At 34.5% G+C, this 14,614-nt stretch overlaps 1 protein-coding gene across 2 annotated transcripts in view; it reads right to left on the bottom strand.

Moving 5' to 3' along the window:
• The window catches only part of TBC1D32 (TBC1 domain family member 32), a 206,466-nt gene that overhangs the window by 39,592 nt on the left and 152,260 nt on the right, over window positions 1-14,614 (bottom strand). For both annotated transcript variants that reach the window (XM_072765188.1, XM_072765193.1), the window contains one exon: window positions 10,365-10,448. In XM_072765188.1, the coding sequence (XP_072621289.1) occupies window positions 10,365-10,448 (84 nt within the window). The remainder of the gene's footprint in view (window positions 1-10,364; window positions 10,449-14,614) is intronic.

The raw sequence follows: 14,614 nt of genomic DNA, 5'->3' as shown, positions 1-14,614 counted from the left end.
AACAGGGACTGTGTAGGTAATACTATGACACTAAATTCGTATCTTTCAATAGTGACTCTGAACATGAATGAATGAGTGCAATGATTCAGTCAAAAGACACAGGGTATCAGACTGGATAAAAAAGCAAGACCCATCTATACACTGACTACAAGAGACTCATTTTAGATCTAAGAAGTGGTGGAGAACAGTTTACCATGCAAATGGACTTCAAAAGAAGGCTAGGGTTGTGATTCTCATATAAAATAAATTAGATTTTAAACCAATGGCTATACTAAGAGATGAAGAGGGACATGATATAATATCTCTTTACTTACATACTTAAGGATCTATCCAACAAGACATAACAATTATGGATATTTATGCCCCTAATGTGGGAGCAGCCAATTATATCAACCAATTAATAACTAAAGACATACTTAGATAATAATACATTAATAGTATGAGACTTCAACACTCTACTCTCAGCAAAGGACAGATCTTCTAAGCAGAAGATCACCAAAGAAACCAAGGGCTTTTAATAAGTCCACTGGACCAGACGGACTTCATAGATATATTCAGAACATTCCATCCTAATGCAACTGAATACACATTCTTCTCAACTGCAACATGGAACTTTCTTCAGAATAGACCACATAGTGGGTCACAAATCAGGTCTCAAACGATACTTAAAGATTGGGATTATTCCCTGTATATTTTCAGATCATGATGCTTTGAAACTAGAACTCAATCACAAGAAGAAATGTGGAAGGAACTCAAACACTTGGAAGTTAAAGAGCATCCTCTTAAAAAATGAATGGGTCAACCAGGAAATTAGAGAAGAATTATAAAGATTCATGGAAACTAATGAAAATGAAGGCACAACTGTTCAAAATCTTTGGGATGCAGCAAAAGCATGCCTAAGAGGGAAATACATTTCAATACAAGCCTCTCTCAAAAAATTGGAAAAATGTCAAATACACAAGCTAACCTTACACCTACAGAACTGGGGAAAGAACAGCAAATAAAGCATAAACCAAGCAGGAGGAGAGAAATAATAAAGATTAGGGCAGAACTCAATGAAATAGAGACCAGAAGAACTGGAGAACAGATCAATGAAACCAGGAGGTGGTTCTCTGAAAGAATTAATAAGATAGAAAAACCCCTAGCCAGACTTATTAAAAAGAAAAAAGACTCAAATTAATAAAATCATAAATGAAAAAGGAGAGATCATAACCAACACCAAGGAAATACAAATGATTTTAAGAATGTATCATGAGAAACTATATGCCAACAAATTAGGCAATCTGTCTGGAAGAAATGGATGTGCTCCTGGAAACATAAATTACCAAAACTGAAACAGAAAGAAACAGGTAACCTGAACAGAGTAATAACCAGCAAACAAATTGAAGCAGTCATCACAAACCTCTCAACAAACAAAAGTCCAGGGCCAGATAGCTTTCCAGGGGAATTCTACCAAACATTTAAAGGAGAAATAATACCTAGTCTACTAAAGCGGTTTCAAAGGATAGAAATGGAAAGAAAACTTCCAAACTCATTCTATAAGGCCAGCATTACCTTGATCTCAAAACCAGAGATTTTCCAATTCACCAAAAAGGAGAATTACAGACCAATATCCCTGATGAACATGGATATAAAAATTCTCACCAACATACTAGCTAATAAGATCCAACAGTACATTAAGAGGATGAGTCACCACGATAAAGTGGGATTTATATACGGGATGCAAGGGTGATTCAACATTCATAAATCAATCAATGCAATAGATCACATTAATAAAAGAAAAGACAAGAACCATATGATCCTCTCAATAGGTACGGAGAAAGCATTTGACAAAATAAAGGCTCCTTTCCTGATTAAAACTCTTCAAAGTGTAGGGGTAGAGGGAACATATCTCAATACCATAAAATCCATCTATGAAAAACCCATAGCAAATATAATTCTCAATGGGGAGAAACAGAGCTTTTCCCCTAAGGTCAGGAACATGACAGGGATGCCCACTCTCACCACTTTTGTTCAACATAGTAGAAGAAGTCCTAGCCTCAGCAATCAGACAACAAAAAGAAATAAAAGGCATCCAAATCAGCAGGGAAGAAGTCAAACTCTCACTCTGCAGATGACATGATACTGTATATAGAAAACCCAAAAGCCTCCACCCAAAATTGCTAGAATTCATACAGCAATTCAGCAATGTGGCAGGATACAATCTGGCAGGATCAATGCACAGAAATCAGTTGCATTTCTATACACTAACAATGAGATTGAAGAAAGAGAAATTAAGGAATCAATCCCATTTACAATTACACCCAAAACCATAAGATACCTAGGAATAAACATAACCAAAGAGATAAAGGATCTGTACTCTGAAAACTACAGAACACTTATGAAAGAAACTAAAGAAGACACAAGAGATGAAAAAACATTTCATGCTCACAGATTAGAAGAATAACGATTTTGAAAAAATGTCTATGCTACCCAGAGTAATTTACACATTCAATGCAGTCCCTATCAAAATACCCTAGAGGGACACTTGGGTGGCTTAGCAGTTGAGTGTCTGTCTTTGATTCAGGACATGATCCCTGGGTTCTGGGATCCAGTCCCGCATCAGGCTCCCTATGAGAAGACTGCTTCTCCCTCTGCCTATGTCTTCTCTGCCTCTCTCTCTGTGTCTCATGAATAAAGATGAATGAATGAATGAATCAATCAATCAATCAATCTAAAAAAATTATCCTGGACTTTCTTCACAGAGTTGGAACAAATAATCCTAGGATTTGCAGAGAACCAGAAAAGACCCCAATGAGCCAGAAGAATGCTGAAAAAGAAAACCAATGCTGGGGGCATCACAATGCCTCACATCAAGCTGTATTACAAAGCCGTGATCATCAAGACGGTATGGTACTGGCACGAAAACAGACAGATTAATGGAACGAATAGAGAACCCAGAAATGAACCCTCAACTCTATGGTCAATTCATTTCAACAAAGCAGGAAAGAATATCCAATGGAAAAAAGACAGTCTCTTCAATAAATGGTGTTGGGAAAATTGGACAGTCACACACAGAAAAATGAAACTAAACTGTTCTCTTACACCATATACAAAGATAAATTCAAAATGGTTGAAAGATCTAAATATGAGACAAGAATCTGTCAAAATCTTAGAGAACACAGGCAGCAACCTTTTTGAACTTGGCCACAGCAACTTCTTACAAGATACATCTATGAAGGCAAGGGAAACAAAAGCAAAAATGAACTATTGGGAATTAATCAGGATAAAAAGCTTCTGCACAGCAAAGGAAACTGTCAACAAAACTAAAAGGCAACCTACAGAATGGGAGAAGATATTTGCAAATGATGTATCAGATAAAGGGCTAGTATACAAGATCCATAAAAAACTTATCAAACTCAACCCCCAAGAAACAAATAATCCAGTCAAGAAATGGGCAGAAGACATGAACAGACATTTATCAAAAGAAGACCTTCACATGGCCAACAAGCACTTGAAAAAGTGCTCTTCATCACTTGCCATCAAGGAAATACAAATCAAAACCACAATGAGATACCACTTTACACCAGTGAGAATAGCTAAAATTAACAAGATAGGAAACAACAAATGTTGGAGAGGATGTGGACAAAGGGGAACCTTCTTGCACTGTTGGTGGGAATGCAAACTGGTACAGCCACTCTGGAAAACAGCATGGAGGTTCCTCAAGAAGTTAAAAATAGAGCTACCCTATGATCCAGCAATTGCACTACTGGGTTTTTTCCCCAAAATACAGATATAGTGAAATGACAGGACACCTGCACCCCAATGTTCCTAGCTGCAATGTCCACAACAGCCAAACTACAGAAGAAGTTGAGAGGTCTTTTAACAGATGAATGGATAAAGAAAACATCACACACACACACACACACACACACAGGAATATTGCTCAGCTATCAAAAAAGGATGAATACTTACATTTACAGTGACATGGATGGAACTGGAAGGTATTATGCTGTGTGAAATAAGTCAATCGGAGAAAGACAATTACTATATGGTTTCCCTCATATGTGGAATATAAGAAATAGTGAAAGGACCAAAAGGGAAGGGGAGAAACTGACTGCGAAGAAGTTAGAGAGGAAGACAAACCATGAGAGAGGAAGACAAACCATGAGAGACTCCTAACTCTGGAAAAGAAACAAAGGCGTGCAGAAGGGGAGGCAGATGGGGTTATCAGGCCAGGTGATGGGCGTTAAGGAGGGCACACGATGAGATGAGCACTGGGTGTTATACTATACTTGGCAAAGTGAATTTAAATAAAATTTTTTTAAAAAGAAAAAATAAGCAAGAATGAAGAAGTCAGAAAATAGTTTTCTATTTAATAAATATTTTAAGAAGAGGCATTTTAATTTCAAATTTGTGCTTGCTATATGACAGCTTGACAAACAGAAACAGATCTTGGACTACAAAAGTTCAGTGAAATAATCTTTTGTTATGTACAGCCAGGACTAAATACAACTTATGAAGCAGAAACTAAAATCTTCATAAATAAGACAAAATTGATGGGATAAAATAAATAAATTCAATGATAAAAATGGATGTCTTCAGGGGACTCTGATGTATCACTGGTAATCAGTGACTAATTGACACGTACACCTTGATGCGTGAGATACATAATAGGAGCTTAACAAACAGTGAGTGAGTAGATAATGAGTAAATGAATGAACAAGAAATTGTTCTTCATATCAAATGGAGCAAGTTGGAGATGAAATAGATGTGGACTTAAAAATATTTTCTGTACATTGAAATACAGCAAAAAATGGGGATGATATAACTCCTACTCCCTGGAGTCATTATGAAAAGCATAACAAGTTGCTGATAAAAAGTCAACCAAACAGTGACACCTGTAGCATCATACTTACTCTACTTAATGTCTAATTTAATCAAAGCATTAACTATTTGAAATAACCAACCTATTTAATTGTAAATATAATGGTCTCAGAACAAAATGAGTTGGAAAAATTGACTTAATATTGACTGAAATTGCTCACTCTGGTAATGAATTCTATTCTTGGTTTGCAAAGCTAGCAAAGTAGAAGCACAGTAGAAGAAACGAAATCTATTCCACCTGGCACTTGGCTAATGGTGTGGAAAGAAATTAATTTTTGGAAGAGTAAAGAATTTCTCCACCGGAATACATTTCCATGGTTAGAGAAGCAGTTACTGCTTGGCTGTTTACAGATTCTTCTGAAGCCCTGGCGGTAAGTGTTATAAAGCCAAAGAATCTGACCCTGCAATGAAGTCAACAGGTCAGCACTCTCACCTACCTCCTTCCTTTCACAGAGCCAGTCTGCAGATTCTGTTGCTTCCCTTTTAACACAGGGTTATAACTATCCATTTTATTCAATTCATATGGACATAAAACTCAATTTCTTGCGGCCAAGTTATTTTAAGGGTATCAGTCTCCTAATTGGATAGTGAGCACTGTTTGAGGAAAAAAGGATTTCTTTCATGTTTTTATGCTATTTAACCCTTTCCTGCAAACTCCCCTTCTACATTTTCTTCTTTTTTTGTGTTTTTGGGTTGTTTTTTTTTTTTTGCCGTACTAGTGCCACTCCTGCTCCATTATCACTTCTTCCTCTTATCTTTCATGATGGCACTAGTCAAACATCACTCTTTGCAGTGAAGACATATAGCACTTAAAAACCTTCATTTGACAATAACCCATATGAAATACCAGACTTAAAGGCACACTGCCTGAAATAAAGTAGCCAGCTAGAAAATGTCCATTTCCTTTATTTTTTCTACTAATTGTTCCAATTTATTTAATTCATCATTTTAGATGTATGCACTATTACCCCTATTTGAGGATAGTGTTATCCATATTTTATTCTTCCTTGCAATTATCCAACGTACTCACAAATATGCTCCATAAATGTAAAGTGGAAAAGAGCGTATTTGCTGAATGTGCATAAAAAGCATAAAATGTGTTTTAACAATATATATTAAGTTTAAAAGTATTTTAATAGTCAAAAAGTGAAACAATGCAAAATTTTCTGATTTCTTTTCAGCCTTTTGATTAACAACATAAAGAGTAAAGACATAACATTAAAAGTATTTCCTACCTTTAAAGGAATACTTAATATACCATTTAAAGAAGCAAATACGTTAGGAAAAAAAAAATCCCCAACTCAATCCAGGGAAATGAACCAACAAAAAATTAAATTTGGTTAGGATTTGGAAAGATACCTGTATAGATTTACAAACTGAAAATGTGCAGAACTTTGTTCATTCCTCTTTCTTTAAGGGGATAAACAGCTAAACTGATTTGATTTTTCTGCAAATTATATAATAGACTGGAATCCTGAGGGAACTAACAACAGATGGATGATTGTGTTATTCTAATTTCAGCTACCTTAGGGTTTAAGCAAGCTGTCATTTTTAAAAAGACAATCAATTTCTCATTTCAAGAAACATGAAAACACACTGAGTATATATATTTAGCATTTTCTTTTTTATATCAAAACATGTTTTTTTTTTATTTAAAGTAAATACAGTGAAATATTATAATGGAAAACCATTGTTCCACCACCCAAAAAAAAAAAAAATGATGAAGGGTGAGGATATCTAAAGCGATGGGAAGAAAATGGTATTAGTAACAAGCTTACTATATCATAACAACATAATATTATACATTCAGTAAACAGGAAGCCAACTTATATTTGGTTGTACTCTAAAACTCCAAAAGATAGCTGTTCAGTTGGAGCCTTTAAAGAATTTAATTTCACATTTGGGGTTCATCTTTCTAGGTAATACATTCAAAAGAGCCAACATCTGAGATCTCTCTCATCGTAATTTATAAATTTAACAGAGGGCAATGAATCTACACACACTGAGCAATTAGTCTCATTGAGCATTTAGACAATGAATACAATATAATGTTAATTTTAAATTATCTACAGAAAATATGATCCAATAGAACAATGTGCCAAGGAGAGATGTAGAAATTGGAGATTATAGGGAAGCCTAGGGAGATACCCACTCTGGCCATGCAGATCTCCATAATTACCACTACTTATTTCCTTTCTTACTCATAGATTTGACCATTAATCCCTTTATGTTTTCACATACATTTTTAGGTTTATTCATAAAGTTATAATTTTCTTCACAAATGCTTTTCTTCAAAATTCTCTTCACAATTTCTATTTTCTTTCCTCTGTACCTCAGTTTTCTGATTTTACATGTGATGATTATGGCTATTGCAAAGACTAGTTACGGGGTTCAATAACATAACACACATGTAGTAGTACTTCAGGATACTATTTAGCTCACAAGAGGTGCTCAATAGTATCAATTCCCTTCACCCACCTTAATCTCTATCTAATGCTACCTTATATTTCCTCTCATTTCTTTGTTCTCATTTTCTTATGTTCTCTTTTATCCCTTTGCCAAATTTGCATTAAAGGTCACTGTGTAAATAAAGAGGCATATGTTCATATGTGTATTTGTAAATATCAATATATTTAGAATTGTTACACAACTGTATTTGTGTGAATACAGATGCTAAGGTTATGTATATATATTTAGTTAATAAAGATATAGCCAATACTATATTAAAGATAAAAAGGAGCTTGAGACATAATGGAATAATTTAAATAGCCACATGTAATATAATAATTATCAAAATGGTAGTTTAAGGTGAATATAGTGAGCACAGAAACAGAACATCTATTTAGGAGTAAGAGGGAGGGAACATTTTAGCTGCAACTTTACAGTTAAGTAGGGCATTACCATATGGGGAGAGGAAAGCTCATCCAGAAGGAACAGTAGGAACAAAGGTTCAGTGACATGAATGCACAGAAAATCTTTGAGCAGCGGTGGGTAACAGGGCCAGGAGGATAGGCTGGGACAGACTGGAAGCATATATTTTTCTTTTTAAGGAAATACGACATACAGTGTCTAACTTGCGTAAATATTTAAATGATGGTTTCTTCAGCAAACAGAGAAATCATGTTATCCTTCTAAGGACGGAGAGCAATATCCCTTGATTATCTATTTTCATGAGTCTCTGCTACTTCTCTGCTTTCTTCACAATCTCTTTACTGACCCTCACACTGGCGATTCACCTTTGGCATATTTCAGTTCTGCACTCTAGTTCATTGTTTACACAGTCACTAAAATAATCTTCCTAAAGTACAGATGAGTCAAGTAAAGCTTCTGCTCAGAAATCTTAAAGGGTTTAATCTACTGTCTATTAAAATGAAGGCAAACTGACTGACACAGCCCTCCTTCATTTTTTTAGCCATTCTTTATTTTATTTGTCAAGTATGTCTTAACATGGTCATTCTAGTTGCAGAGGATATTACAGACAAGACATGGAAACTACCTTCCAGGAGTTATTGTCACACAAAGAATTAGATATTAAGTCAGTGTATGAGAAAGACATGACAGAGATACATACTGGCTTTATATACTAAGCTTATGATTTGGCAATATAAATTTCCAGCCCACATCTTTCCTCTAAATTCCAGATTCAAATAACCAATGTGTAAAAAATACATCTATTTAAATGTAACAAGTATTTAAAACATAACATAAAAGTAAGCTCTTCTCCTCCTCTCTCAAACCTATTTCTCCTCCATTCTTCTCCATCTTGATGTATGATAATCTCATCCTTCCATTGGCATGAGTCAATAATCTAGAGTCTTCTTTGCTTCCTTCCTTTCTCTCACATTCCATTATCAATCTGTCACTCATTTCTGCTGGCTCTATCATCAAAATATACCTAGAATCCAAATACTTTTCACTATCTCCCACTGACAATCTCATCCAAGCCATTATCATTTTTCATCTGGATCTTCTCAACATTTTCCTACTTCATTTCCTTGTGTTAGTCCTCTATCCTTCCTTCTGTCTTTTCTCAACACAGCCGCCACAGCAATCTTGTAAAAATGTAAATCTGAACACGTGTTCCTACATTCAAGACCCTGTAGGGACTTCCAAAAACCATCTACTGTCCTTCCCCCTCTGACTTCAATACCAACAATGCTTCTCCTGTAATCCTATTCAGTCATACTTATCTCTTTCCTGGTCACTAGCAGGAATTCTCCTCCCCTGAAAATATCTACATAACTTGATCCTAGCTTTGCTAGTCTGAACATGATTTAATAATATAACCCCACCCCCAGGTAGCACTCTCTAGTCCTCTTCCCTGCTATGTATTTCTCAGTAGCCACCATACTATTTGTTATAGTAAAGCATCTATTTAATCTATCTTCCCACCGAAGGCAAGATTTTTTCCCCTCTTTTGTTTACTGCTGTGTCTAAATACTTATAAAAATTCTATTAAATAATAGAGAACAATATACATTTAATAAATGAATGTGTATTTGGATGGGGGAAGGGAGAACTTGGCAGTGCTAATAGTTGAGTGTTCATGAAAACCAAATATAAGGCATAGAGAGAAAGACATAATGCCAGAGAGGAAGAAAAGGGAAGGAAAATGTAAGACTTTGAGAGTCATGGTAAGAAGCCTAGACTTTACTTAACGGTCAATGGTGATCTTCTAAGAGGTAGAGGAATGAGTGGGTCAGATTTGCACTTCAAATGTTAGATTCTGAGAGCAGCATAAAAGAATACCTTTGAAAGGAAATCAGATTCTAATCAGGGACACCAGGAAAAGGGGCTATTATAATGCCCTAGGCAAGAAGCAATGGTGGCCTGAACAAAGAATAGATGAATTAAGTAAATAAATTTGAGATCTATTAAGAACATAGAATTAACATAGTTTGGTAACTTAGAAGAAAACACGGACTTAAATTATTTGGTTTCTAGTTCAGATGAATAGTTGATGATTGTATTGCCCACCAAAACAGACAATATAGAAAAAGGGTATTTATTAATAAGGTATGATGAGGTGAGGGCCCTGCTGACATTTCGAGTCTGAGGGTTTCTGTAGTATATACAGGTGATATTTACCTATTAAGCAGCGAGGTATACTACAATGAATCTTATAGTAGATTTTTGAATAGAAGATGGGAATTTTGAAGTTATCAATATATGAAGTAGGTAAAACAGTACAAACAAATGATATCACTAGGGGATAGTGCATAGAATCAGAAGAAAGACATGTCTTAAGGAAAAACAACTTTTGATGGGTAGAAAGAAAGAAAAAAAAAGAGCTCAAAAAGGAGTTAGAAAGTTACAAGAAAATCCAGACATTTGCAGAGAAGAAATTGAAACATATCTACACTGTACATAGAGCATCATTTGATTTTTAAAATGAGAAAACTTGTGCATATTTTAATATAATTAGATAGCTCTGTAAAATATTATCTATTTTTTATATAACTAAGTACTTTTCAAAATTCAAGATGCTTAAAATGTACCTGTATATTCCACTGAGGGGAAGTAGCACTCAGATGGGCTTTCAGAGAGATGAAGCACAAATTTTTCAAGCAATTCTAGTAAAGCTGTAATAAACAAGAGAATAATTAGGATATTAAAGGTCAAGAATAATACATGATAATGCATCTCAAAAGTCACAGACTAGGAGATAAAAGTCATCTGAACTTCTTCGCAGTTACACTCTTAAGAGGGTCCAATTCAAAACACATACCACTTTAATATTCATAACAATGTTTCCAATGTAAATTAAATTTTAATTGCTTCACTGAGAAACTATTCAATGTAAAACTGGAAAAGAATCATCTGTTATCTTTAGATTCTCTAAGGATTACTTCAGAATTTGCCAAATGATTTCGATACAGAAAGAAAATCATCACTAATTAGGCTATAATATCTTATCATCATTATTCACACATACAGAAAAAAAATTATCTGAACTCCAAGACCACAATCAAGGCATAGCTTCCTTCCCTTTCAACATCAGGACATATTTTTTTGTTTTATACACTTTGCAACTTTATAACTGTTCAAGACAAAAGGATCAAAAGTAAGCTTGCCAGCAGTTGGGAAGAGGGAAAGATACATGGGCAGAACACAGGATTTTTAGGGCGGTAACATTCTTCTGTATGACCCAAAATAGCAGATAAATTTCTCCATTATACATTTGTTAAAATTCATAGAATGTGCAAACACCAAAAGTGAACCCTACTGTAAACTATGGACTTTGGATGATAATGATGTGTCACTATAGGATCACTGATAGTAACAAGTTTATCAGTCTGATGTGAAGTGTTTATAGTGGGGGAGGTTGTGCATGTGTAAGGCATAGGATGTATATGGGAACTCTGTACTTTCTCCTCAATTTTGTTGTATATCTAAAACTGCTCTAAAAAATAAAGTTCACTGATTTAAAATTCGTTGGAAAAGATGCCTATCAGTGAAACAGTAAAGAACTGCATCAAAAAAAAAAAAGTAAGCTTTTTTCTATCTAGTTTAGAGGGGACAAATCACTCTTTCCTGGACTGGACTAATTGATAGTGCCATATAGATAATCCCACTATGTTTGCATTTACTACCTTCAAAATGTATATAATCAGTTGAATTATACTTAATATAGAATCCAGAATTATTTTTCTGGAAACAAATATATGTATAAAGTAAATGATATGCATATACTATATAAATATAGCAAGTAAGCTTAAGTCACCTTCTAAAACTGTGTTACATTCAGGATATTGACTCTGACCTATATTAACTAAATGGACCCTTTATCATATCCAAGTGCATTTTAAGCACATAAGTCATAAAGTAATTAGTGTTCGATATGTGAAAAATGTAAAATCAAACAGGAATAACCTATGCTTTCCAACAACTGTAGCTCTGACAAGCTACATATCACAGTATTTTAATGGCTTATGATAAAAACAAAATTTTTAATCATTGAATTCTATTCATATTCTGGTTTCAAATTAAAATAAGTATTAAAAAGTATGAAAATATAGTAGTTGAGGATCAGAAAGGGCACCAGTATTGTCAATTATTTAAATTTACAGTAGTTTAATGGTTCTATCTTCACGGGCCTAAGGATAAATTCTCTCACTCATAAAAAAATCTTTCAAAGTATTTATCTATGAATCTATACATAAATAACCTTTGGTGAGAGCTTTCAACTTCCATGTGTTTGCTTATAAGTTATTTAATATTGACTATTGAGATTATAATCTTTTAAGAATAGCTTGATGAATTTTAGAAAATCATTCTGAATTAATATATTCATTTTGCCCAGCAACCCTTATGAACAGCACTATGCACTTCTAAATAATTTGAGGAATAGGCTATAATCATGGAATAATATCAATAACTGATCTATATATGATAGCTGAACCCATGGCTAAAATCTCATTGACACATCTAACTAATTACGAGAGTGGCTATTTATCTGTATGACTGACCACTTCACTTGTTGTCAATTCACTGAAAATTCCATGATCTATAACTCACAGAAATTACTTCATATCATGAAACACTTAATTTTAAACATAAATTAACTCTAGAATATTACTGTCCAGAAAGTTAACTATAAAATATTCTTTTCATCTTAAGTGGACCTTTTTATTTCAAATGACAGATCTGGAATTTCTAGAAAATCTTACAATCTATAATTTTAGATTATAAACCTCCTACTTTATTTTTTTTAAGATTTTATTTATTTATTCATGAGAGACACACACAGCAAGAGAGAGGCAGAAACACAGGCAGAGGGAGAAGTAGGCTCCATGCAGGAAGCCTGATGCAGGACTCGATCCCAGATCTCCAGGATCCTGCCCTAGGCTGAAGGCAGCGCTAAACCGCTGAGCCACCAGGGCTGCCCAAGACTCCTACTTTAAACATATTTATCCATGGAGTTGGACTATGACACGGACTATAAAACCAAAATTTATACGACACGGACTATAAAACCAAAATTTATAACATAGATAGATAGATAGATAGATATACTATAAAGGAACATGGATTTACCTAATGAGGAAAACCTGAGGACAAATTGTTCAGGGATAGTTGGGTATTGACTGCTTTCTCCCTTGGCACTGCTGTCACAACAAAAGCTGGTCCCCAAACTAAGGCAGCTCAGTGTTTACAAACATGCAAAACTTCTCCTGGATTTATTATTTTTTAATTATTTTTTTAATCTTTTATCACTGCTAGCATATCATCAGATCATAAGATAAATTACACCAGAGACCCAATTTTTTCCCAATGAATCCATCTTGCATGTAACCACCAGATGTTGGTTCCTTGAACAGTTGCTTCTTCAAGAATTAAATCATGGCTCCCAGCTTCCTATCCCATGAAGTTAAAACTAAACTCATGGGTTTCAGGCACTTTGCAGTCTTACTGCATCCAACCATATCCACTTTTCATACAAATTGTAAGCACAGAAAAACTGTTTTTTCCTCAATGGTCTCAAGTAGTTTGTATTCATTCTTTTCTCTATATTTTTTTAAGAAAAAATTATTTTGGATAATTATAGATTCTCAGGAAGCTGCTAGGATGGTACAGAAGCAGAGAACTTCCTTCTCCCTTCATTTAGCACAGGTCTGCTGTTGACAAATTCTTCATCTGAGAATTTCCTGATAGTCTATTCCTGAAGACTATTTTCAATGCATGTGGAATTCAGGTTAACCGTTCTTTCTTACATCACTTGAATGTCATGCTACTCCCTCTGTCCTCCATCTTTTCAGGTGAGAAGTCCACAGTCAGTGGTATGGATTCTTCCCTGTAGGTAAGATGTTGTTTCTCCTTCTTTGCTTTCAAGATTTTTTTGTCTTTAGTTTTTAGAGGTTTTTGTCTTTAGTTTTCAGAGGTTTGACTATATTGTATCTTGGTGTGGATTTCTTTGGGTTTACCCTGTTTGTGGTTCTTGAATCCATAGATTTAGGTAAATTTGGAAATTTTTTAGCTATATTTCTTCAAATACATTTATAGTTCTAACCTCTTCCCAGGTCTCCAATGACACAAATATTAGACCTTTGTTATGGTCCCACAGGTTTCTGAGGCTGTTAATTCTTTTTCTCCAAAAGTCTATTTCCCCTCTGTTGATATTTTCAAGTCACCAATTCTGCCCTCTGTCCATTTTATTGTTGAACCAATTCATTCAGTGTTTTATTTTGGTTATAGTATTTTCACTCCTAAAATTGCCTTTTGGGTTTTGTTTATTTTTTTGATGATACTAATTTTAAATTGGTTGCATGTGTGAAACACATGTCTGGAGGGGAAGGAGGTGATTTGACCCTGTTACCACTGAGTGATGGTGAAAATCTTTAACATTCCTCTGATACAGTACTAGCAAGGGTGCCCCATTACTGGCAGGTAAGGAAAGAAGTCCAAGCTGTGCCCAAGCCTTGCCTGCAGGATTTTCTGTAGTATTTGGCTAGATTAAAATGGTCACTTTCTATTAAAAAAAAAAAAGTGTCTCTATAGGCTACCCCTTTCTGGTTCCTTTTGCTGTAGAGTAGGCATTTATTGACCTCATCTTTTTATCCTGCATCTGATGGCATTCTCAATCAATGATTCTAGGATAGATGAGGCAAAAAGAAAATTTAACAAGTTCAACTCTGAATTGCCCATAGATAAACATCAAAAGTCTCTGAAAATATAATTTTTCCAACAGCAAAATAAAAACATTTTTTATTTACCATTTTTTAAAGATTTTATTTATTTATTCATGAGA

The sequence above is a fragment of the Vulpes vulpes genome, chromosome 1 (genome assembly GCF_048418805.1).
Source record: "Vulpes vulpes isolate BD-2025 chromosome 1, VulVul3, whole genome shotgun sequence".
Taxonomy (NCBI): Eukaryota; Metazoa; Chordata; class Mammalia; order Carnivora; family Canidae; genus Vulpes; species Vulpes vulpes.
Note: the sequence above shows the minus strand (reverse complement) of the source record. Positions and strands in the feature narration are given on the sequence as shown.